The following is a 26,629-nucleotide window of genomic DNA, read 5'->3' as shown; positions in this document are numbered from 1 at the left end:
GTAATTTTAAGAAAACAGGATTTCTACTTTCATGTTTTTAATTAATAGCCTTTCTGCTCTTTTAGTAAAGAGAGACAAAAAGGCATATTTTTAGCTTCACTGGCCCAAAGTATTCAAGGAAAGGAACCCAGGTGTGTGGAGGTGGATAGAGATCTGGGGACAAAGCAGACCTTCCTCCCTGGTTTGCTGTGGTTCCAGCAACCCCGTGAACGTGTGGAATCCAGGGCCCCGGGCGAGGACTGTCTTCAGCTTAGCCACTTCTCTGTGAACATTGTGATGAATACAAAGACCAGTGCACGCTTGCACCTCTTAGATAAAAGGCACCGCATAAATTCAACTCATCTTGGAGGAGCGGTCGTGAACACAAATGCTTCACTGAACGTTTACCTGAAAGTAAAGTAAATCATGATAGCAATTTATTTTTTAAGACAATGGTAGAAATTCACAACAACATTGAAAAATCAGGTTTAATTTTTGTAGCTATGGAAGCTAGAGGATGCTTATAATATGTCATTATTGCTGTTGGATTAGGAGCAGTTTGTGAGGAGGCACGGGGAGCCTGGGAAGGCAGGTGAACTGGGGGGTGACCCGCAGGCGGGTTTCAAAGGCAGCACCAGGCTCAAGCCCCAGGCTCAGGATTCACAGGTCCCGTGTCCTCGGGGACACCGCCACTGTAGGAAGTCTTCCGCTAACTTGTTGAATTCATCTGCAAAACGTAAATGCAGGTTGTGCTTGCCTTCTGGCATCAGATGCAACCTAAGAAAAAAAAGATTATGATTAATGGCACATCACTTAAAAACCCGTTACCCTCCCTACCGTTTCATGAAAACCTCAAGTGAGAAACTGCCGTGTTTTATTTTTTTTTCCATCACCTCTATTAGGAAGAAAGTGTAAGGTACATCTTATGGATGGTCCCAGAATAGAGACTTAACAGTGACAGAGCACACACGCTGTGCTTGGAACTGAATCAGGTAAGAAAGAGTTTGACTGCAAACCTGACTGAGAGTGGGAGATGTGATTGGTGGTTACCTAAGGAAAAAAATCTTTTTAATAACATTGGTCTTGAGAGAGAGGGTTGGAAAGATGATAAAAAGATGAAGTGTCCAGAATCCACTGGATTGGAGCTTCTTGGAATATCTGTGTAGTGGGAAAACCCAAATCAGCATTCACAGCCCCCGCAGGCCTGCTGTTCAAGGTTCCAAATCACCCCATCACTTTGGAGGACTGAGCAGGCCTGCGTACAAGCCACCAGACGAAGGGCAAGTAAATGTCCCTGAGGCTTGTGAGGGTGGCAGGGGCCTGCGTCACCCGCCCTCGGTCCTGCAGCCATCACGACACCTCACCATCCTCGAGAGGCTTCTTCCTTTCCACAGGGCTTTGGTCAAACGTGGCTGGTCTGCAGTTTCTTTAATAGAGGCAGACTTCTGAGTTACACATTTTATTTATTGGCTATAAAAGTGCAGACAATAAGTTTTAAACAAATTAAAGGTTCTGGGATATAAGCACAAGTCTGAGTTGTTCTGTCCCCAGTAACACGTTAAAAGGACTACACTGGGGCAAAATGCCAGTCACCGCATTTCCTGCTTCTCTGCTTTCCACGGGGTGGGGAGCTGAGAGCTCTAGGGACCTCCGTGAACGTTAGGGAGGACGCATGGCTGGAGGGAGCCTGGAACAGAGCTGTCCTGGGCGATGCTGGGCCTCCCGCACCCAACCACACGGGGGTGGGGGGGGTGGTGAGGGAACCCAGACTATCAAGATCACGGGCTTGAAAGGAGGATCTGTTGCTGGCATCTTTCTGAGGCCCCGGGGAAGGTTAATAATGCCATTAACAATAACCAGGGCATTTCCAAGTCAATGTTAATGCTATTCAGGAAAGAAGTATGAGCTGCACCACCCCAGAGAAAGGACCAGCTGCCCTCCAGAGGGACGGGGCTCACAGGGACAGTCACGGCCTCTGTTCTCAGGAGACAGAAAAGAACCAACTGCCGAGGATGCTGGCAGTCACAGAAGGGCATGTCTGGGATACCTTGCACCTTCCACCGTGGACCAAGCAGAGACCCACCCTGCCAAACCTGCAAGTCCTCCTGTGTGGGGAGCCGACCCACTCCTATTATTTGTTCAGACACCCAAGAAGGAAGGAGAGACACCAGCTGCGAATCCCATCTTTTTAGCCTCAGTGCTGTGTTCTCCCAGTAGTAATCTCAGTCTCAGGAAATAAAAACTGGGCCCCTCGTTAAAAATATGGGAGCCCTGTTCTGAGGCATCTACATTCAGAACTGCACTGGACTAAGGATGGGCAGACAGAGGGACGGACAGACAGATGGACAAATGAGGGTATGAATAAAAGAGCTCTGCTCCTTGATAGCTGCTGGGGTCATTTCGGGGTCCTCAACACAGCCTTCCCTGAGGTCTGACACAGGGGTCACTACCCCTGACACGTGCTCCTCTCGGGACAGCACTGCCCCGGACAGGTGTAAGTACGGGGCTGCCAGGGCAGCGTGGCCGCCGCTGCTGACCCAGACTCTCACCCACTGAACAAAGGATCGAATCACACGCTCGTGGAGAGCGGGGTTCCAACAATCACACTTTCCAGGAAAACGAGCAGGCAATTCCCCGGCGCCAGACACACGGCTCAGCTGGAGAGGATGGACCCCTAGGGGGCAGATGCTGGATCCTATTTGCTGGGGCAGGTGCCTCACTGCATTTGGCACCTTTAGAAAAAGAAATGTGATTCTGGACCTTTTGAGGAATTAGAGTCCCTCTAGTCTCCCTCCACCTCTCCTGGACGGTCCTTGGACGACGCTCCCTACGTGCGAGTGGGCGAAGGAGAAACAGGCTAAAGGCGCTGGCTAAGATGGGGGCAGGACAAGCCAGTCACACCAACGTAGGCTCTTAACCAGCAAGCGACAGCATCTCCCTAAACCGCCGCTGCTCACCTGGAAAGTGGCGACAGTAACAGTGTCCACCCCACAGGGTTATTCTGAAGATGAAATTATCTCCGGGCACACAGTAGACACTTAACACACGTTTGCTATTCGCCCATTATCCTATCTGTATTGTGCTTCACAATGTGCGAAAGTCGTTATGAAGGTTCCAGTTATGTACAGCATATCAACAAAATGCTCCAACTAGGAGACAATTTATTTACGTTTGCTGGCGACCACAATCGACTGCAATTGGAAAGTTCTTACCTTAAAGAGATTTTAGACCTAAATGTAAGGCCAGACACTGTAAAACTCTTAGAGGAAAACATAGGTAGGACACTCTATGACATAAATCACAGCAAGATCCTTTTGACCCACCTCCTAGAGAAATGGAAATGAAAACAAAAATAAATAAATGGGACCTAATGAAACTTAAAAGCTTTTGCACAGCAAAGGAAACCATAAACAAGATGAAAAGACAACCCTCAGAATGGGAGAAAATATTTGCAAATGAAGCAACTGACAAAGGGTTAATCTCCAAAATATACAAGCAGCTCATGCAGCTCAATATAATAAAAACAAACCACCCAATCCAAAAATGGGCAGAAGACCTAAATAGACATTTCTCCAAAGAAGATATACAGATTGCCAACAAACACATGAAAGGATGCTCAACATCACTAATCATTAGAGAAATGCAAATCAAAACTACAATGAGGTATCACCTCACACCACTCAGAATGGCCATCATCAAAAAATCTACAAACAAATGCTGGAGAGGGTGTGGAGAAAAGGGAACCCTCTTGCACTGTTGGTGGGAATGTAAATTGATACAGCCACTATGGAGAACAGTATGGAGGTTCCTTAAAAAGCTAAAACTAGAATTACCATACGACCCAGCAATCCTGCTACTGGGCATACACCCTGAGAAAACCATAATTCAAAAAGAGTCGTGTACCACAATGTTCATTGCAGCACTATTTACATTAGTCAGGACAGGGAAGCAACCTAAGTGTCCATCGACAGATGAATGGATAAAGAAGATGTGGCACATATATACAATGGAATATTACTCAGCCATAAAAAGGAACGAAATGGAGTTATCAGTAGTGAGGTGGATGGACCTAGAGTCTGTCATACAGAGTGAAGTAAGTCAGAAAGAGAAAAACAAATACCAGATGCTAATGCATATATATGGAATCTAAAATAAAAATGGCTCTGATGAACCTAGGGGCAGGACAGGAATAAAGACGCAAACATAGAGAACGAACTTGAGGACACGGGGAGGGGAAAGGGAAGCTGGGACGAAGTGAGAGAGTGGCACGGACATATGTACACTACCAAATGTAAAATAGATAGCTAGTGGGAAGCAGCCGCATAGCACAGGGAGATCAGCTCGGTGCTTTGTGACCACCTAGAGGGGTGGGATAGGGAGGGTGGGAGGGAGACACAAGAGGGAGGGGATATGGGGATATATGTATACGTATAGCTGATTCACTTTGTTATACAGCAGAAACTAACACACCATTGTAAAGCAATGATACTCCAATAAAGATGTTAAAAAAAGATTTTAGAAAATGTCACGGGTGAGATTTGTCTAGAAAGGATGAGCCCCCCCTTCCCCCCACTGTGAGACACCAGGACCCGGCTCTGTAAGGATGAGGCTGGTCCTGTTTGGAGGTAATCCCGGAACCTGGCCCTAAAGGGGGTCGCGAGCTGCCTGCAGTCAGAGAGGAGGAACTAGAAACAGCAGCTGAGGGGGGGGTGGGAAGGGCCATCCGGGCAGCTGAGGGGGGTGCGCCCCCATCCTTCGGTGTCCGCCGGGCCCCCTCTCCACGGAACCGGAACGAACCTGCTGCCAGCACAAGCCCTTTTCACTTCACGCCCGCAGGGGCACCCCACCCCCCGCCGCCCACCTTGGCGGTCTGGGGCCATCTTCCCACCGCTGGCCAGACCGGACAAGGCCAGGAAGCTGCAGAGCGAGGCCCCTCCTCCCTCCTGTGATCAGGCAGAGGCCAGCACCTGACCCACGACCTGGGCAGCCCAGGCACCCTTAGCGCTACCACCGCCAGGCCAAGGCCTCTGAGGAAGCTCCCGCCAGCTGCCCTCCGCCAGGGTCGGGTTTATGCGTCAACTTGGCTGAGCCACAGGTGCCCAGACATTTGGTCAGACATGATTCTGGGTGTGTCTGTGAGGGTGTTTCGGGATGAGATTCACACCTGAATCAGCAGACTGAGCACAGCAGACTGCCCTCCCCACGGGGGTGGGCCTCATCCCATCAGTTGAAGGCCCGAATAGCACAAAAGGCTGACCCTCCCCTGAGCAGGAGGAACTCCTCCCGCCTGTCTTCAAACTGGGACACGGGCTTTTTCCTGCCTTCAGACTCGAACGGAAACGTCAGCTCTTTCTGGTTCTCAGGTCTTCAGAGTCAGACTGAACCGCACCATGAGCTCTCCTGGGCCTCCAGCTGCTGCCTGCAGATCTTGGACTTCTCAGCCTCTGTAGCGGCACGAGCCTATGCCTTACTCCTGGAGGAAATCCATCCTCTCTCTCTCTAGATATATTACACGTACACATGCTGGCTTGCTCGCTGCTAACAAGGTATCAAGAAGGGGCCGTGTGGCCTCAGAAAGGTGAGTAATTGGAAGAGCAGGAAGAGACATCCAAGTTGTGACCGGAAGGCTGGGTGGCCTTGGCCAGGCAAGGAAGGGGCAAAGGGTACAGAAGGACTCGAGGCAAGGCGCTGGTCACGTGTAGCTGGGTCTGAAACCCAGATCCTGATCTCTGCTGGGCCCCCAATTCCTGAGATCTGAGCACCTCCTCAGAAACATACTGTTATGGGCTGAGCCATGTCCCCCAATTCACATGCTGAAGTCCTAACCCCAGTACCTCAGAGTGTGACCTTGCTTGGATATCAGGTCTTTAAAGAGGTATCATGTTAAAATGAGGTCACACAGGTGGGCCCTAATCTAATCTGACTGGTGTCCTTATGAGAAGAGATCAGGGCACAGACACCCACACAGAGGGATGACCGTGTGAGGACACAGGGAGAAGGTGGCATCTGCACACCAAGGAGAGAGGCCTCAGGACAGACCAACCCCCTGACACCTTGATCTTGGACGTCCAGCCTCCAGACTGTGAGGGACTAAATGTCCGTAGTTTCAGCCGCCCAGCGTGCGGTCTCTGTCACAGCAGCCGGAGCTGACGACCACGCACAGCGAGCACTCCGTGTCTCCACTATAGCGCGGTGGTCACATCCTCCGGGAAGGCCCACCCTCTCCTGAGCCAGCTCGGCCCCTCTGCTTCCACGGGCCCGTCCACTCCAGCCCCAAAGGGTCCGAAGGGTGCAGGCTCTGCTCGGCGCAAACTGTGACAGCAAGCCGGGCGGCCCCGAGGACCAGGCGTGCCCGGCAACAGGAGGCGCTCAAGCAGAGGCTGGTTAGCCAGGCAGGCGACGGTGTCAGTGCCGTGCGATCCAGGAGGGAGGGCTGGCCGAGTGGGCGATGCCCGGAGCGGGCAGGGCCTGCTCCCCATCACCGCTGTAATCACAGCGACCACTATCTTATGCTTTGTATCTGGGACTTCTGCAGAAGAGTTTGTTAGGAGGAAGGGCTCAACTGCCTAAAAACAAAACCTAAAATCACTGAACTTGAGTGATCTCTGAGGCCTCTTTGTCTCCAGGAGATGCTGTGATTCTTCTCCAGCAAAGAGAACAGAGAGAGACAAATTGTCACAGGCAGGAAGTGGGCCTGCTGAACGCCCACCCTTCATTCGGCCCCCTTCTAGGAGAGAAAGGCATTTGTTTCATACCTGATTATCTATTTGTAGTACAATCTTTGAGGCGACAGACTTGTGCCTTTAATTCTTTAATTATAAATGTACCTGGCAAGGAAATGAAACCCCAAGTTCGTCGGAAGCACCCTGCACTTGGAGTTGGAGTTGCTCCCCTGGGGTCAGAAGGCCTGTGCACACAGTCGGAGGGGGACCTTGGTGCTCAAGGAATCAACCCTCTTTTTGTGGGTCCAGAATTAACCACCGTGTTTTAGGTTCATGTCCAACATAAAGGGCTCTTCTGGCAGAGGAAGGGAGCAAGTTTAACACTTTACTCTGAACTCATTTTTTCCAAAGAATCCTGCTCTAAGAAAATGACCTTCCATAAGAGAGTGTACTGAAACCATTAACATCTGAATGGCAAGGGAATATTTTTCTCCCATATTGATGTATTCTGTTGCTAGGAGATGGGTCTGGAACAGAATTCCTAAATTAAACTATCTTGCAGACTTTCACTGAACCTGGCTCTCTAAGGGAACACACTGCATTTATCATGAGCATCAGTGTGCAAAAACCTGTCATTTCTGAAGCTAGAAGACAATTAACCAGGTCAGAAAGTATATAATACAGGCATCTTACCATCATATTAAAATAAGAGTATGTTTATGAGAGACAGCTGTGCTGTGGGGGAAAGCACCATATTAGGAGGAAAAAACCCTAGGATTTGTCATTTACTAGCCATGCAACCTTGGAAGATGACTTAACACGTCTCAGCCTTGATTTTCTGATCTGTAAATTGGGACAAAGTCTTTTTCCGTAAGGTTGTTGTGAAGTATATACAATTAGATATCATATGTGAAATGCCTTTTAAAATATAAAATGCTATTTGGACATAGGAATTAGACAGGTTTATAGTAATGCTATTTTACTGCAGAATAAGAAGCATGTCTCCCACATTTAAAAATTCTCTGAGACACTTGTTAAAATCTATCATGGAATAAACAGCATGATTAGGAGGCAGAGGAACTGTTTCTGAGCCTACTTTCCCCGCTGGACTGTGGGAGCTCTCAGCTCAGGGGCCACTCCGGACCTGCCAGGCAGTGCTGGCCTGCAGTGGGCACTGGGATCGGCTCGTGGAGGGGTCGGGGGGGGGGGAGGGGGAACGTTCTTAGGTCACTAACAAAGCCCGCTTCCAAAGAATTCTACACCATTCCAAAGATGTCCTGAGGAATGACAGCATCTCTGGAATTCATACACAGTCTCTGAAGGGACCAAGGCTCACTTGGGTGTTTATTTTCCAGTAGGTTTGCTTAAGAAAAACAAACCCAGGCCACCACCTCCTGGTCGCACCTCATTTTTTCCCTTCAGGATGTGCGTCACTGCATATCAAGGAAATGCTCAGCTTGCTCAACATGGGATTTTCATCTTGATATAAGCACCAGCAGAAGCTGGCTCCTGTGTCAGCCAAAGTATTTAAATTATAAATTTCTGCTCCACATAAAAACAAATGGGATTGAAGAACAGAATTTCTGCTGACACGTCTTATTAGGTTCTCTGGCGTCCCCAGGTTGGCTGGCAGAAACAGGGCTGCACAGACAAGGAACGTTGTCTCTGCCATTTAATCGAATGGGCCACCAACACAGCTGGCTTGGCAGACGCTGCTGTTTTGTGATTCTGAATAACAGGTTCTCCTCTGATGTGTACATATTTAAGGCTTAAATAACACAAAAAGTTTACAACATAATTTTAAGTGGGAAAAAAGAAGGAATCAGAGTTGAATATAGAATATGATTTTATCTATGTTAAAAAAAATACTAGAAAGGAGTAGTACACCAAAATGCTACTAATGGAGGTATTTAAATGGATGGTAAGCAACAGGCGATTTGCTTTCTTCTTTTGATTTTACAAACTTTCTTTACTGGGTAAGTAGTGCTTTCATAACGAAAGTTCCCAAATGATAGGTGACTGTTTAGGTTGATGTGCTGCAGCCCTCAGAGCCCCTGCCCTCAGATTCCAGGGCTCCTTGGCCCCGTTCCCTAAATACAGCAGGACTGTTGGTTCACACGGGCAAAATGGGGTGGGATGCACCTGAAAAACCCAACCCTCATGCTTCTTCTCTTCCTACAGCTTCTCCCGTTTACCTCCCAAGCCTCCAGGGCAGAGTGCTGGCTCACGCTGAACTCACCGTGACCCCTTCACGTGTTTGTGTATGAAGTCGGCATGGAAGCTCGGGACCAGAGGATCCTTCTCACCGTGCACGATTAGCGTGGGGCACCGAACCAGGGGCAGCAGGTGCCGACAGATGTTACCTGAAAGACACGGAGACTCTGCTTTCCCGTGACCCTCCTCGGGGTGGGGAGGAGCAGAGCGCGGGCAAGCGGGGCACCCCCCCACCCCGCCCCCGGCCCTTAGCATCCGTCTCTACGAGACCGGCCTGGATGAGTCGGGGTCTGAGTGCCTTCCAGCTCTAACATTCTTTGGGTTTCCTTTCTGTTTCTCTCCTGGCTTTTTTCTTTTAAGCTCTACTAGTGAACAAGCACTCTTGCCTGATTTAAATTCATAATTCATGGAAAACAGTAGTTAAAACAAACAAAAACCCTACAAGTCTTTATATTACGTGGGGCAGTTCCATTTGCCAAACGATGGTAGACGCTTGGTATCTGAAAAGCTCCTCCCTTGAAATAGTGTCTTCAGTGGGGCCCTCTGGCCCTCAAGACTGTGTCCCTCATGGTGAAGCTACAACTGCAGCTGTGCAGAAGCTGCTGTCCACCCCTCCCGCCCGACACCCCTGACAGAGGCCCTCACCCTGACGAGTGACAGCATTTCCAAGGCTCACATGGCACAAGTCAGGCTCCACTTCCCGTCCTGCCATTTCCTGCGGGGGAAATCTTGGGGGTGCCCTAACTCCATGAGTTTTTTGGCCTCTCTCGGTTAATCAGGGACCATCATACATCCCTGGGATGGCTGTACCGCTAAGAGGAGGTGTCCTGCTCCCAGCAGGCACCCCAGAGCTACCCCGTCCTCCCCAGCTGCCCTGAGAAAGCCGGGGTCTCCGGGTGCTGTCCAGGCAGCGGCTCCTCCCTCCTCGTGGGTGGGGGTCACCGCCTGCTGGCCCCGGGGTGGCCGCACCTGCCACTGAGCAGCCCCGTGGCGATTAACGCCAGTGTTCCCGAGCCCACCCCGCGTGTCAGGAGCCGGCCCAGTGACTCAGCACCCGTGAGACACAGGAGATGCAGGCTTTAACTCATACAGTAGATACAACCGCTTGTAAATCAAGTATGTTTACAATAGTAGTGATAACTTTTTATTAAGCACTCACCCTGTAGTTGGTACTGTATCAAAGCCGACCTCACATGATATAACCTCACATATAATAATATATATAAAACCTCACATATATATAACCTCACATATAATAATATATATACAACCTCACATATAATACATATAAAGCCTCATGTATATAACCTCACGTATAATATATAAAACCTCACATATAATAAAACATGAAACCTAACATATATAACCTCACATAGAATATATATATAAAACCTCACGTATGCAATCTCACATAGTATATAAAACCTCATATATATAACCTCACATAGTATATAAAACCTCACATACTTTATATACACGTGTGTATATATAAAAACACCTCACCTCACACATATAATCCTCACAGCAGCTTCCTGGGTAGTTCCCAGTATCTCCAGTTCACAGACCCAGAACTGCTGCTCAGAGAGGCTAAGTGATCTGCCTGAACCCACTCAAACAGCAGCCACGTGGCAAAGCCAGAATCCAGCCCTGGGCCTGACTCCAAATCTGGCGACGAATCCCTAAGCTGAACTGAGCAGCCATAGCCTTGAGCACAAGAAAAGGGCTCCTGTCAAAGGAGTCGGTACTGAAGCGAGATGAGAAGTTTGTTAACAGCCTTGCTGTAAGACGATTCATACGTTTCCAGATTCTCTGCATCATGACACTGTCTCCCTCACTCTCTCTCTAACAGACTGCATCTTTTAGAGTTTTAGGTTACAGCAGGACCGAGCGGGAGGCAGAGCGCTCCCACGTACCCCCGGCCACACACATGCACAACCTCCTCCATCGTCGACACCCCGTCAGACGCTTCTCACAACAGATGAACCTGCACTGATGCGCCGTCACCCCCCTGAGCCCGGGGTTTTCCACGGGCACACACTCTTGGACACATTTGGTGGGTCTGGACAAATGCATAATGACGTGGATGCAATGATGATATTATACAGAGCATTTTCACTGTCCTAAAATTCCTCTGTGTGGCTACTCTAAGATGTGTACAGTGGGATCTCGTTGTTGTCTGGCCCATCTTTTATTCGGGTTGTTTTCTTATTGTTCAGTTTTAAGAGTTTTTTGTACATCTGGATACAAGTCCTTTAGCAAATATTTTCTCCCAGTCTGTAGTTGTCTTTTCATTCTCCCTGAAATACATTTCAAGGACCTGTTGCTATGGGTGGATACTGCATTTGAACAGGATATACTTGCTGTTTTGAACTTAAACCAAAAAAGTAACATTTCCAAATGTCCTTCTCATTATGAAAGTTTTGACAGATGACTCATTCTGGAAATGATTACTGAATAGACCAAACTGGTACCTGAATCACAACAATTTTGTAACTGAATGTGCTTCAAGATTAGATCTTACCTAGTCTCGATTCTTTTAGCAATTAGAAAAGTGAGAGACTACAAATGTAAATAGCTATAAAAAATAGACTTTAATTCAGAATTTCTCTTCAGAATGTCAATTCTTCCTGTTATTGGAAATCATGTTAATTTTTCAGATAAAGACAGGAAGACATCTGTCACAGCTAAAGTGACACAACTTAGCTCTGAACTTGGGAAAGGACTGAATACTTTCTTCCTCATACTAATTCTTCTGGGGCTGAAGGTGATGACAGAGAGTCCCTCCTTTTCTGTCCTAGTAACAGAGGATGTAGTGGGGTGACACCTCTAAATGTGAAAAAGAGAAAATCTGGTGTCTGTTGCAGCTTTCTGTTTTCTAATTACCCACCCTGGAATTAGAAAATGAAGAGTATCTGAGGCTTCTGGAGAATGATTTTGCCATCATACACACGAAGGACTGGAAGGAAAAAGAACAGTCTGCTATGAGAGACTCAACAATGTGACCCTTTGTACACATGGTCTGTCTCTGGTGCAAGGCGGGTCTATCACACAAGAACTCGCATTGTACACGATCACCAGCACCCTCTGTTCACACATCAGTGTGGAAGGACAGTGGGCGAGCGCATTAATCCCCGAGGAATCCTCGAGCATCTGGGGGACTCAAGCAGCCTCTCTAATGAGCAAAGGGACCGTTAAATAGCTTGTGTAACCTACCATCTGGAAGATGCTTAAACTGCTTTATGCCATCCACCCACTTTTCACAGGTTCTGGCAAAGTAGTCGAACCCATAGAGGGCTTCCAGAGGCTTTCTTGTTCTCTCACTCCATTTAGACACGTCTCGGATACCTGAAAGACAGATGCGTGGGCAAGAATGGGTTTAGTCTCAGACTAGAGTTCATCTGTAAATACTCCAAGCGCAGTGCACTCAGAGCCGCGGCACTGGCTGCCCTGCCAGCCGGGAGCGCTCCCCCGGTCTCCACGTGGCTCACGCTGGCTTCGCCCAGGTCGGCCAGGCCTTCCCCGACCCCGTGTCCGTCACTCTGCTCAGCGCTGGTCACTTTCAGTGGCTTCTGTGTCCGTGCTGAGTGCCAAGTGCTGGGTCCCCACCAAGATGTGAGCTCTGCGTGTGGGGTTTTGCTTTGTTTTGTCCCCCACTGTGGCCCTTGGGCACAAAAGAGGGACCAGCAGATTCTTACCAAGTGAATGAAATTAGATCTAAAATTAATGCTTTCTGTTAAAGGTGTAAGATAAAAGCAGACATTCCCCTAATTAGGGTCATGTGAGTGAAAATGACATTATTTATAACAGGAGTTTTTTCTGAACTGCATTTATGTACGTTGAGAAATGCACACACATTCATTCTAATTTCTGCCACTGAAGGCACATGGGTGTAACTACTAACTACAAACTATATTACAGATGACTCTCTGTTAGGAAAGGAAATAATGGCTAAAAGCCACCTTTAAAGTGAACTGCCGTCTGAGGCAGGCTGACCCTGATAGAGACAGTGCCTGCCTTTCTCTCGCTCACTCTTCTGAACCCGCAGACGGACGCCCAGGGTGGAGTCCAGAGGCTGAGGACGCTGAACTGCTCCGCACAAAACTGAGAAGACTCCGGACGGGGTCGGGGGCAGGGTTGGTGGGGAGATGCAGAGAAGAAGCCTGAAAATGAAGAGGTGGCAGGAGACCTGGGAAGAAGGAAGAGGAGAGAGGAGCTGGCACGACGGCATGAAGACAGCCCGTGAGAAGTGCCCCACAGACGGCTCTGCCCTTGGCCGTGTAGCAGACCACACCCTCGGGAAGGCCCTCTTGCAGTGGAACAACTAGCTCTTTCATAATATATAATTTTTGTTGCACTGCTGGAGTTTGCAGTAACTGATGGAAACTAGAGTGTGTGTGTGTGTTGTGTGTGTGTGTCTGTGTGTAAGAGAACCCTGAAAACAGAGCGAAGAGTGGTAAGACCACTCAAAGGCAGGGTTGCTTCGGGGGAAAGTGACTGTTGGTTGGGGGAGGGTGGACACGGCTGAACCTGAGATGGAAATGGCCCCAACCTGGTACCATCCATAGTTGCCAAGAGCAGCAAACGGACATCCTCTCTGAAGGAAAGTGTTCTCAACTTATGCTGTCTTTTTGTTTGTTTTCAGATTAAGAGTAAGCAAATATCCACTCCTCATCAAAGATCACAAGGCAATCAGAATCTTTGAAAGATAACGAAACAACTAGAAAATTGGAAGAGAAAGCTTAAGAAATTATGCAGAGCCCTACACACAGAGACACGGAGATGAATAGAAATGGGGAGACGGAAATGCTCGGTCTACAAAGTTCAATCAGTCCCCAAAGGAGGAGGGACGGAGGGGGTAGATGGAGGAGGGGGAGGGAGAGGAGGGGGATTCACTGTCAGAGGGAATCAGCAGGTGACAATGTTTCTCAGAACTGATAAAAGAATCCAGACAAAAGTTAAATGTAGCCCAAATAGGAAAAACAAAAAGAAATCCAACACGGGGCAGTAAAACAGCAGTGCACCAAAGAAAAAGAGAAAATCTGAAAAAGAGCCAGAGATAAGACATATCACTCCAAAGGAAGGAAAGTCAGACCCACAACAGCAGGTAAGGAAGGCAGAAGACACCAGAATAGCAGAGAAGATACGTTTCCATTTCTATTTCTGTACTTAGCCAAACCATGTTTCAAGAGTGAGCGTGAAACAAACATTTTCAAGTAAAAGCTGAGTTGACTCTTACCAGACCTGCCCTTAAAGAACTTCTGAAGAACAACTTCAGGGAAAAGAGAGAGGGCCTTAGAAGGGACATGTGAGAAGGAAGGAGGAAAGGTGAGCAAAGAGCCAGACGCGTCGGCAAATGTAAGAGCAGCTCAATGTTACAGGTCATTTGTACCTCAACTAAAAACTCACCAAGGCAATGAGAAAATAAAACATTGTACCATTTCCTCACATTAAAATTAAATAGTCCTGTCCAGAAAGAAAGCAAAAAGACAAGTCACACACTGGTAACACAACTACTAACACAATGGTTAACCAGCAAGGAGTTGGTAATCAGGTTACTAAAAACCAAAAAACAAAGCAACACTGCAAATCAGTAACACCGTGCCCGTAACAGAAGTGCTCTCTGCTTGCGCTGGGTGGGGTCTCCTGGTGCTGGCTCTGCTGTTACACTTCATAACACGCACCCGTGAAACATGCTGTGCTATTTACATCTATCATATATTACACAATAAAAATTTAAAAACCAGTAAAAAGACACGAATAGGTAAAATGCAAAAGAAGAAACCGCAGTGGTGCATAAACACATGAAAAGATTCTCAGTTTCATTAGTAACAGGAAAATGCAAATTAAGACCCCCGATGAAATACCGTCTTACACCCATCTGGCCCGAATCAAGAACTCTGATAGTTCCGAGTTCCTGCTGAGGATGTGCGCTGAGGGGGTGGGAGCCACCTGAAAGTGGCCCATCAGCAAGCACGGCGCAGCTAGCCCAGCACGGGCGTCCTCCCCAGGCAGGTCTGCTCACACGCTGAGGACGCACCCGAGCACGCTCACAGCAACACCAGGGGGAAAGAGGGGGGGGAGAAGTGCAACAGGCGTGCCCAGCAGAACGCCACACGGCACCGTCACGAACGAGCCTCAGAAACGGCGTTCTAAGAGAACCGTGTGTAAAACGGGAGTCACAGAAAACGCCACATAGTACGGAGGAACCCTGCTTAGCTCCAAAACAAAGAAAACTAAGTTATGTGTCGCTTAGGGACATGAACGTGCGTGACGACAGTGCCTTCAAGACGGCACACGGATGGACGACTCAGGCCGGAAGCAGCGCGTGGCCAGCAGCGACTGACCTCGTGCTCCTCGGCGGGTCCGTTCACGCCGCAGGTGTTGCCTTATATGGGTCAAATATTATGCGGTTGAACTAAAAGTTCAGCTATGAAATAATCAAAATAAAAATATTATCTATTATATGTTCGATATCGTATTTGATTTATAGAGATGCTATACACATATGCATTATTTATGTAAAATTAAATATATAAAATATTTGTTTTATAAATATACATTATGTTTTATAGTATATATCCTATTACACTATTACATAAGATATATATTAAAATACATATTTTAAAGTGTATCTCATAACATATTTAAGGAGGAGCAGAAGTAAACGATGGGACGTCTGCCTCAGCGAGGAGACCTTCCCGAGGAGGGTTTTGTTTTTTAGTTCTGCTAACAAACATGCTGACAAACTGGGGAAACGGAGGCTCAGGAGCGGCGACGCAAGAGGGAAGCCACGGGGCGGCAGGGTGTCATCACCCGCACGCCTGCTGTCACCTCCTGGAGAGAAGCAGAGGGGCGAAGGCTGCAGCCAGGAAAGTGGGGGAAGCCTAAGTCACTTGCACTTTTCGCCCCAGGGACCCCCAGATCTCAGTGCGCCCTCCTCTCATCCTGCGAGCCCAGTGGTCTCAATTCGGGCAGCTTGCTGGGGGCTAAGCAACTCCTGAGTTGCCAACTGGAATGCCATGACTGGGTGCCCGGTGGGTGAGGTGGCCACCAGTACAGGCCCTGGGTAGCAACCCCAGGCTGGAGGGGACCACCCCTCTCGGTCCCCAGCAACCACAGCGCTGGTCTCCTCTGTCAGAGCCTCAGCCTTACACCAACAGGCAGTGGGCCAGGTCTGCCCACGGGCTGCACTCTGCCAGCCCCTGTTCCCCCCGTCTCTAAAAATCCTCAGAGATAAGCTTGAAGGACAACCTTAAAAAGTGTGAATAGCACAACAATTCTTTATCAAAGTATGAGGGTTCACGTTTGAATACAATGTTCCCTTCCACACTCACGGTACTTGAAATGAGCCTGTAAATAACACTTCATGTCAACCCCCTCCTTCCTTGAGGGTCACTACCACAGTAGGAAATGTAAATACGAACTTTACTTATTAGCCTTTTCCTGACTCATAAAAAGAGTCACTTCTGGAAATAGGAAACTTTAAAATACAGACTAGTTAAATTGCATTACTCTCCTGAGAACTCACCGCCTTCCCACATTATAGCCGAGGAAACGGATGAGACATGACTTGTCAACTCACATCAAAACAAGGCCTGAGAAAGGTTGGGGGAGGGGACGCTGCTCTCCAGGTGGAGGGACTTACCCTGATAAATCTCCTCGTCCTGGTCGGTCACGTAGGCGTTGGCCCCCCAGATCACCATCTTGTTGATGTAGGACGGGTATCTTGCAGCTGCAATGAGGGCTGTTATCCCACCATCACTCCACCCCAGCAAAGAGACCTTCTTAAACTTCAGCATCTGTGACAAATACCACGAAATGCACAGCACAGGTTATGGCTCCTCGCTGCTGAGAGAACTTGATGATCGTCCAGTATCAGAATCAACACAGCTGTGGTGTGTGGAGTGTCAATTGGCCATTAAAGAAAAATCCTAGAGTCCACCATTTGATGACATAAACGTTTCTCTCAATTAGTTGTGGTGCAAATATGATTGTCATAAAAACCTAAGTACATAGTATTGTTTTGAATGATGAGGGGACTACATCTTACGGTTGGATAAAGTCTCAAGGAACCGGAAACAGTGGAGATCAGCTGTACTTGGACGTGACAACGTGTGTGCGTCCATGCAGGTCTGAGCGAAGACTTTGAGGACAGGTATGCAGATCAGAGAGGGAAACGGGAGAGTCACTGCATCTGGTAAAGCCACTGACTGCAACTATGGGAAGAAGTGGCTACAGGAAGGCTGGGAAAGAATGATGGTGGTTACACTGGTCTTCGGGTGGATCAGCCAGGCTCCGAGAATGTGTTTGACGGGGAAGATGAGCATCTGGGAGATGCTGCCGAGAAGTAAAAACTGAATGGTTGGGGAAATTTAAAGACGTAACAAATATCAGTCCAAGACACCTGCTGATAGGACTCTGAATTGGTGTGACTACTATGGATAATACTTTGGCACTATCTTGTAGAATGAACATCTGCATCTCCCATCACCCAGCAAGTCATCTCCTAAATGTGCATGGAGCTCTCACACACGTGTACCAGGACAGGTCCAGGAAGTCCACACCAGCACTGTCTGCAATAGCAAAACATGAGCGCCACAACGTCCATGCACAGCACAATGTTCACTGCACTTCCGTGTATAATTGCGTGCATGCGAGCGCGCACACACACACACACACACACCCCCCACACACGGCAACTTAGAAATTATTTAGCTACCATCAGAAGAGAGGGGAATTAAGACACAGTGTATCCATACAACAGAACACTAAGTGCCTATTATAAAACTGAAGTAAATTTGTATTTATTGGCATGGAAGTATCTCCTTGATCAACTGTTCAATGAACAGTAAGCTGGAAAATCATTAGGTATAGTAGGATGCCATCAATACAGAATTGTGTGCTTACACATGTAATAAGATTGCCCAGAAAGGCAGAGCCTCAAAGTCTTGGTAGCAGTACCTCTAAATAGTTAGATTGTTTGATATATCTGTTTTCCTCCTTATACCCATCTGAACTCTGAATTCTCTATAGGAGTCACGTGGTATTACCCTTGAAGAAACAACAAACAAAAGCAAAACAAATGAAGACAGGGCCAGCCACCCTCCTCCTCTGGGCTCTTGCCTAAGAGACCCACCTTCATCAAATCAACAGCATCTTTTGCATCCCTTTCAAAAAATTCTACTGGGAAGTCTCGATCTGGGGGTCTGGAATGTCCATACCCTCGGGGATCCCAGGCGACCACCGTGAAGAGCTTCTTATTCAGGTTCTCAATCTGAGGTCCAAAATCAGTCTCTCCACTTCCTGAAAGCAGTCACTTGGTTACACTCCAGTAAATGTTTTCATTGTTTCAAACACGCTACATCAAAAGCAGAAACAACTACAATCTTAAAGTAACTAGTTTCTACTCAAAGTTAGACCTCAGCTGTAACCAGCAAAGCAGCTTCCTTTCCTGCTGGAGTTCAGACCTACCCCCCCACCTCCCCCTAGTGGCTACTCTGAGAAGGACAGAGGCCCTGATTTTTCATTTGGTCCTGTATTATTTCAGCACGTTTGATCTCTCTTCAGCTTAATCGTGCTTTTTATTAAAAAAAAAAAAAAAAAATTCATGAAACTGCATAGAGATAAACTTACTGATACAACATGCTTCTGGGTTATTTTTTCTTTCTTTTTTTAAAAAATGACTGTTACAAATGAGAGAGATCTTAATAATATGTGTAGACACATTAATGAGATTTGATCCTAGTTATTCAAAGCAGAATTCTAAAATCCCAGATGTCTTTTACTAAGCTAATGTGAATAGCCCTGAAGGTTTCATTTTCTGGTTATAACTAGAAACCAGAAAATTAAACTAAAACACTGAAATGAGGGGGGAGGGAAGGGTGTGGAGGGAAGAAATCAAACTAGTTTGTTTCATGACAACCGTATGAACCAGCGTTATGTTAGCAAGTAGAACCACGTTCTCAGGCCGGCGGCGGACTTGACCGGCAGCGCCCAGCCTGCCCACACGGTCACGGCCACTGTGTGCACAGGCAGGGTGGTCTTGTGTGGTCCACACAGGGTGGAAGGCCAGACTCCCAAGGAGCCCAGTCCAGGGGCAAGTCAGCGTCTCATTTCTAAGCTCTGCTTGATTTCTGGGGACTCACAGCTCAGGTCACAAATGGATACTAAACATCTTGCTTAATAAACTGGCAATTATTAGAAAATGTCTTTCAAGATGCTGTAGGATCATTTAATGTCATCAAGGATGATGATGTCACTCTTCCTGACAAGATACACCTTCCTCAACATCAGGTAGATCATCCAGAAAACCCAAGCTGAAAACATAACTGGATTTCCAGCACAAGTCTACTGCTCTGACATCTGAGGCTTCTCTCATGATCCCTGAACTGGAGGGTCTTCCAGGGAACTGCGCTGAAAGAGGGGCAGGAGGTGAGAAGGTGGGAAAAGGCAACAGTGTAACTCAAGACCAATTTCAGAAACAATAATACCTGGCACACAGGTATACATTTGAAGACCAGTGCAAAGACCACTTGAATACTAAAACCTTAATGAAATTACTTTAAGGAATAGTTACCAATATATGATACCTGAGAAGGAAACCCATCAACACTGGTTGCCCGTGGGTAGGGGAACTGGGTGCTGGGGGACAGTAGTTTAGGGGAGAAACTTGCTGTTCGATTTTTGAATCAGGTTAATGTTTTACACAAGCAAAAACTGAACTGCCAAAAGCTTTTTATACCTGGATAATGACAGCAATACTGAAACAATGGCAAACTGTTCATTGCTTTAGCTCTACATCAGCCATTGGAGTAAATATGGTCCTCCATTACAACAGCTCGAGGGAAAAAGAGACTAAATACTATCTGGACAGAGACGCCTCAATGGCTACAAGAGTGCCACTATCAGCTGAGGCTACATCGAGTGGAACCATCATGTGACCGAAAAATTTTAGCATTTTACTTTTAAGAGAAAGAAGCAAATCATAAGGAAATATATACTGGGATTACTTAACTAAATTAAAAATAAAACAACACTGAAACCCTTAAAACCAAATTTGAGATGCTCTGGGATCACTGGAAATTCCCCCCTCCGAACTTTCTACATCTAAACTACTCATCTGTAAGAGGAGATCGCAATCCACCTGGCTTTACCACACTCCGTTCACGCCAAACCAATTCTGACGTTCAAAAAGGCTTTAAGCCCAGTTTTGTTCTTAGCTCTGATCTTAGCTGAACATATAGTCAAGCACAGCAGGGCAATCAGTCCAACTTTTAGCAGCAGAAGTCTCACATCCTGGAACCCCTCAATTCCGGGCAAACTAGGCCGCTGGTCACCCACTCACCTCCTTCCTTCACCCATCCCTTCTTCCCACACTGCTTTCCTTGACCCGTCATCCCCCTAAGCTGTAAGCAACTACACAGTGTTGGACTTGCATGGGAGAAAACTGGGTATTTAAAGGAATAAAAACTGCATAAAGTAGAAAGGTATCTTTCTACATCACCTAAAACTGACTGTAGCAAATACTACTTAAAGCATCTCAGCAAAGCACTGAAGTTAATCATCAAGCTTGGGCATCTAGGATTGTGAAGGCAGCACAGGGGACACAGCATGCAGAGCACTCGGTAAAAACCTCCAGACCCAACATTCCCGGAAGCAGCAGGACCGCGTGCTCTCCGCCTCCAGTCCGCAGACAGTGCAGGTGGACGCCGTTCACAGCCACTTTGGCGGAGGTCACAGACGAGCTGGAAGAGAAAAGCCCCAGCCCCAGAGGAAAACTACTGAGCAGCACAAATGTGAGGACAAAGCCACGCTTTTATACATGAATCAGCTGCAGTACCCTCCCCAGGTCCCTCGGATTACTTTGATACGTGCTTCAGTTTTCCAGACCTAAAAAGGGACCAGTTTGTTTCCTCCCCGCCACGCTGCAGATCTGGGCTGCGTCTTCATGTCTGAACATCCTACAGCACCAGCTCAGGGCTCATCCCACAGAGGCACCGAGAGGCCTGCTGAAGTCAACGGCCACACAGGCCACCCTACAGGCCCACGCTGGGGTGCCAAGGTGCAGGCTGACACGGGAGCCCCTGCAGTGGAATGCCAGGTGGGCACCGGCACAGACCCTGGAGCCACCCGTCTGGGCCTCAGCAGGTCCAGAGGAGGCACCCGGACCTTCGGCTGCGTTGGTGGCATTCCCAAGGATGAGGCTGGTCTCAGGGTCCACAGGGAAGGCCCTGAGCCCGAGGCTGTCCTGTAGGCATCTGGCCTCTCCATTCTCCAGCCAGCCACATGAGGGCCCTGGTCAGGAATGCCCGTCTGCACCAATGTGGCCAGACTGGTTTTAAGATGTTGAAATGTTTCTGCGTTGACTGTTAAATAGGCAGGTCCATATCAAAGCGCCGCCCCCAGCCCTCCCTGGCCCAAGACCTCCCACACTGCAGCATCTAACCGCGTGCCACCCCAGGGGCTCTGCCCTGGGGAGCCTCAACTGCCCTCGCAGAAGCTCCAGGATGACAACGTGAGGATGCACACCGACACAGCACATACGGGGCCCTGCATCAGGCCCTGGGAGCCTCCCACCAACTCCCCAGATGGCTGGGGGACACGCAGAAGGGACGTGAAGGCATGCCAGGACAGATGCTGGAACAAATGTGCCGAACACAGGCACATCGAGTCCTAACACACAACTTCTGGAAAAACATGACAGACCTGAGTGGTGGTAAGGCCTGACATAACTACTGATACGAGCTCATTATCTAGAGAAACATCACAGGAGGAGCAGTAAAAGCACCACGGAGCCATGGTCGTGTCCCACAGAACCTGCTGTTACTTGTTATTAACGCCCTGCTCCTGGGACAGCTCCAGAATCAAGGTAAAGGCGAATAATGCTCCACTGATAGAGTCGCTTCAGGAAACGACGGTTTACTGACACGTCCCCTGCTCCTGGGACAGCTCCAGAATCAAGGTAAAGGCGAATAATGCTCCACTGATAGAGTCGCTTCAGGAAACGACGGTTTACTGACACGTCCGGCGTCGAGAGACAGAGGCGTCTGCACACCCTCAGGGAGGGGAGAGGCCGTCAGACGCCTGCGTTCAGCACGGGAAACGAGGCAGCTCCCCAGACAGACACAGACGCCCAGCGCTCGCTCAGCTCAGCTAAGGGAGACTGCGCCCCTCTATCACTCCTCGTGCCCTCAAGGTTCTCGAGGGGCCCCCTTCCCAGCAGTGTGAAGGACATGCTTGGAGAGGCATTTTGCGCAGTGAAGAGGTCATGTGTAACGAGGCCCCCCCATCTCTCTCGAGGTCCGAGCCACTGGGTTTCACAACCAGGGGCTGCTGGCTCTCAGGCCTGCACCCCTCCCGGGCCGGGAGCTGCCCAGGGCCTGGCTCACACGGGCTCCCCTTTCGTGGCCAGCCCGAAGTCTCTCCAGCCCAAAGCTTCGGACTTCCCTCTGTGCTCTGCCGTATCGGTGTTTTGATTCCCCATTCCAAATTTCTTTTCTTCTCATTATCCCCATCCCACATTCTTCTGGCTGCCTAAGAATACAGAGATAAAACCTGGCAGTCTAGAATTGGGCGTGATGGGAGCTCAATGGCAGGAAAGGGTTACTAAGGCGCAGGACTTTGAAGGTGGCTTCAGAGAGACGGAGAGATTCTAGCAGGCTTGGGTGGAGGTACCTGGAGCAGACTGAAAAAGCAGCATTTGAGATGAACCTCCAAGATGGGTACAACTCTGAAGAAAGAATGCAGTGGGGAGGGTGCTTGTAGAAGAAGAAATGGCATGACCAAAGGCCCAGGGGTTGGGGGCACATGTGGGGACCAGGCAAGCTCAGCCTGGCAAGAGCACGGGGGCAGAGAGGGAGCAAACGTTGGGGCCAAATGGTGAAGGGGTTTGCAGCCAGGCTATCGGGGCAGGAAATGTGCCTGGCGTTTTGTCACCAACACCCTGTCTGTCGTCACACCTGAGGGACCTGCCATTATCCCACCAGCCTACCCCTGGGATTAATGGAGGCTCCCAAAACCTTGCATCCATCTCCAGGTTGGGGAAACAGGACAGAGAACTGTTCATGTACAAAAGCAAATCAATTTCAAACATAAGAAAAAAGTTTTATTTTTAAAAATAATAGTTATTGAATGATCTTCCACATAAATATACTTGAAAGGAGTGTTGCATTTTCCCTCCAGCTTATCAAAGGGCTCTCAGATGACAGGCCTCCGATAACACTGTTAAAAGAACGCTGAGACAAAAGCAGGCTGCAGAGGCCAGGCCTTGGAATGGCCCTGACATGTGCTCATCACTTTGAACCCCATTCAAGACACCAAATTTTCCAAACTCTCAGGTAGGAAAAAGGATAGATAGAAAACTTCAGAAAACTTAAAGAACAAAAATGAACCCCTTTCTCTTGGGCTGTCAATTTCTCCCTCCCATTAATCACCTCTCTAACCCAGGTGTTCTTAAGCAGGTGTGTTCATTAGAATCACCTGTGGAGTTAAAAATGCACCTGCCTGAGACAGTCCTGGGAGACCCACTCAGTAATTCTGGGGTACAGCCCTGGCATGTGCTTTCTAAAACACCGGAACTCTGCCGTATTATTCACTCGTTCACGTATATCCTGACCCCCTACTTTGGGCTGGGTGCTCCATGTTGCCTGGGAGTTGGCAGGGAAGACAGTTCAATCTGCAACCAGCAGTTCTACGCACTTTGCCAAGTATGAGGACAGGAGACACTGGGATGCACGCAGCACACAACACGTTCACCACACCTTCAGCAACACCTACACAGCTACACGCTCGGCCCCTTCGTATGAGAGCGTTTCCTGCCCCCACTATACCAGGGGGACTCAAACTTAGATTTGAATCATCTGGCAAACCTTCAAATCTCCAGATGCCCAAGCTGCATTAAATCAAAATCTCTGGGCTGGGACCCAGGCAGCTGTATTTTTTTAATTCTCCAAGAGACTCCAATAGACAACCGAGGCTGAGAAAGATTGTACTGAGTTAATTTCTTACAGGAGAGAAAAATCCTGTCTCCTTTTTTAAAAACAGCCTGCAGGAAGGCCTGCTCAGCCAGAAGAGCCCAGATCCCGCCTCACTTTTGTCCTCGAATCCCTCCTCCTGGGAGGCCGGACAAGCAAGTTCGTGGAAGGGAAGGGGGTCAGGAGCGATACAACAGCAGGTACTTCCTGATGAGGGGGCTGAGCTGCCCCCCACCCCCCCCATCCCCCCGTCAAAGAGGGAGGATTCCTGTAGGGCAGGCGAGAATGTAACCATTTGGGGCAAAGAATTAAACTAGAACTAACATAGTTTAATTATTAAACTAGATAATGTCCTCTGATAAGAGCTTACTTATCTCATTCATTTTGCTATGTGATGCATATTAGACTCAACCTAATTTTACCGCTGAGGATTAGAGCTTAGGTAACTGGCCCCAGTCACTCTGCTGGTAACTTGCAAAGCCAAAATGAGCACCTGAATGTCGACACCTGGAATGTCCACTTTGCTTAGAAATAAAAATGGGGGCCACTGAATAAGTCCTACATATTCTCTGTACCTTGTATGTTCAGCTTCTTTTGTATGTTCAGTTTCTTGTATGTTCTTGTATGTATGTCTTGTATGTATGTTCTTGTATGTTCTTGTATGTTCAGTTTCTTTTGTACATTTTTTCCAAAGTAACCATTAGCTACAATAAAGCATTAGCAACGCCCAGGGCTTGGATTAACATGAATTTTGAGGACTCATTTTTACATCTTTTATACACTGTGTTATTATTTAGATATTCATATTTGTATTATTACTAATTGTAACTACTAATTACTTAATTCCTATTACGTGCCAGGCCTTTTACCCTCATTGTCTCAAACCCTCAGAACAATTCTGCAAGGCACGAGGCTTAGCGAGGGTAAAGAACTAGCTCCTGTTGATGCTTTTTCTGTAACCTCACGGCTGAAGAGAGTCCCCAGCGGGGCTCGGCACCGGGGCCACATTCACCCTGACTGCTGGACAGAAGGTGAGGGCAGGCGCCAGCGGACGGCGGCTCTCTGATGCTCAGACAGAGCAGCCCCAGGTTGAACCGGAAAACATCTCTCTTCAGGCAGGCTGTTAGGGTCTGTAAAGTTATAACATTGTAAATGCACGTAACGCACAATTTCAGGTGGAAAAGGCTTTCCTGACCAGGCCCTGGGATAAACCACTTTGCAGATTATGAAATACAGAGAGTCAGAGTTCCAAACAGCAGACTTACAGAGAAGGTTTTGGAACGCAACTCAATTGTAGGTTAGGCGCCAGCTGTTCCGAAGCAAAGGTCTTACAGGAGTGCTTTTACCTACTTAACACGGGACTGCCTTCTTGTTTCCGGATTAACCAATACCACTACTTGTTTTCCCCATTACAGGTCATATCAATTTGCAACTGCATTTATAAAACGGCAGTTGAAAATCCAGAGAAACGTGTTTTTCAGAGATATTTTAGGAGGAATGATTTGCACTGCTAAGTGGATGGGGCCTTCTTGCAACCATTTAATAACCTATTGTAACCGATATTGGTGCCATCACAGGAACCCCATTTCAATCCCTTTCTGCAAATGGGACACTGGATAAATGGGCATTTTTCAACGTTGACTTACAGAGCTGCAGACATTGACATATTTTTCCATCTGTATCAAAACAGTTCTGAAAATCGTTAAAGCGGGTCAGATCTTTCCTTTCTCCTTCCAAATGAGAAGCTTCCCAACAGGTGAAGTTCTGAAGGCAGGTATCTTCCTAGTCATGAGTGGAACTGACCCAGCACCAGCTGGCGGGGGGAGTGTCTGTGCGCGCGCGTGCGGGTGTGCAGGCAGGTACGCAGGAAATAAAGTAAAGCAAGCTTCACGCCGCTCCAACCACATGTCCTGCGTTCTCTCCCTCGAGACCGACGGCACCCACTTTTAAGACTGTGGGTCAGAGACGGATCCAGTTTTCTTGCTGCTGCCGTATCTCAAAGCCTGTGCGGGAGGGCGTGTCACAAGAGGGAAAGGCAGATTCTTGGGCGTCTCCACAACCTGCGCCCTCAGCACCTCGGGGAGCCATCTCCCCGCTTCCCGAGGTGATTCTTCTGCACGTTAAAGCTCGAGGCGGGCAAGCGGGGCGAAGGACACCCAGGGCCTTGGGGCCCGCGACTCCGAGAGCTGATGGGGCGCAGGCACTGCCAGGCTGGCCTGACAGGAGCGCGCGCGAGCACTGCCCGCAGGCGTGAAGGGCTGCGCGGAACGCGGGCCCGGAGTGAGGGTCTCCCACCGCCGGACCCTCGCCGCTCCAGGCTCCGCACCTCGGCCGAGCGCAGCGCCCCGCCGCCCGCGCTCCCTCGGCCGCGCCCGGGTCACGGGTTAAAGGGCAAGGGGCCGGCGAGGCCATCACCACGCGCGTCCCCAGCCCGGCCCCTGGCCAGCGGCTCCCCTCACGCCGCCCCGAGCGCGCGGACAACGACGCGGGGGCTCCCGGTGGGGAGCGGCGCCATTACCTGAACGCAGCCACGGGCTCGGCCAGGGGAACGTGGCTCCCGGGCTTCAGCGTGGAGAGGAGGAGCCGCAGCCGCCGCGCGCCCCACCTGCCCTGCGCCGCCACCGCCGCCATGGTCACTGGTCGCGCTCGCGCCGGAAGCGCGCATGCGGCGGCTCTCCCGGCCACCCTGAGCCCGCCCCACCGCGCCGCCCCGAGCACGCATGCGCCGGGCCCGTCGGCATCCCTGAGCCCGCACCCGCCCAACCGCCTCGAGCACGCATGCGCCGGGCCCACAGGCAGCCA

General features: G+C 48.9%; 1 protein-coding gene across 3 annotated transcripts; it reads right to left on the bottom strand.

Moving 5' to 3' along the window:
* Positions 1–399: 399 nt before the first annotated feature.
* BPHL (biphenyl hydrolase like) lies at positions 400–26,522 on the bottom strand. 3 transcript variants are annotated; one of them, XM_036870706.1, is made up of 8 exons: positions 26,346–26,478; positions 25,474–25,830; positions 20,496–20,599; positions 17,992–18,158; positions 16,501–16,654; positions 12,069–12,200; positions 8,881–9,004; positions 400–756 (listed from the first exon to the last, which is right to left on the bottom strand). In XM_036870706.1, the coding sequence occupies exons 2-8, from the start codon at positions 25,491–25,493 to the stop codon at positions 633–635; spliced, it is 825 nt and encodes a 274-aa protein (XP_036726601.1). In that variant the 5' UTR covers positions 25,494–25,830; positions 26,346–26,478; the 3' UTR covers positions 400–632. The 3 variants fall into 3 exon arrangements, with proteins under 3 accessions (XP_036726601.1, XP_036726600.1, XP_036726602.1); XM_036870705.1 differs by lacking the exon at positions 25,474–25,830 and having other exon boundaries at positions 26,346–26,510; XM_036870707.1 differs by lacking the exons at positions 12,069–12,200; positions 25,474–25,830 and having other exon boundaries at positions 26,346–26,522.
* Between the last annotated feature and the right edge of the window lie 107 nt (positions 26,523–26,629).

The sequence above is a fragment of the Balaenoptera musculus genome, chromosome 11 (assembly GCF_009873245.2).
Source record: "Balaenoptera musculus isolate JJ_BM4_2016_0621 chromosome 11, mBalMus1.pri.v3, whole genome shotgun sequence".
Lineage (NCBI taxonomy): Eukaryota > Metazoa > Chordata > Mammalia > Artiodactyla > Balaenopteridae > Balaenoptera > Balaenoptera musculus.
This window is presented reverse-complemented; position numbering and strand designations above follow the sequence as displayed.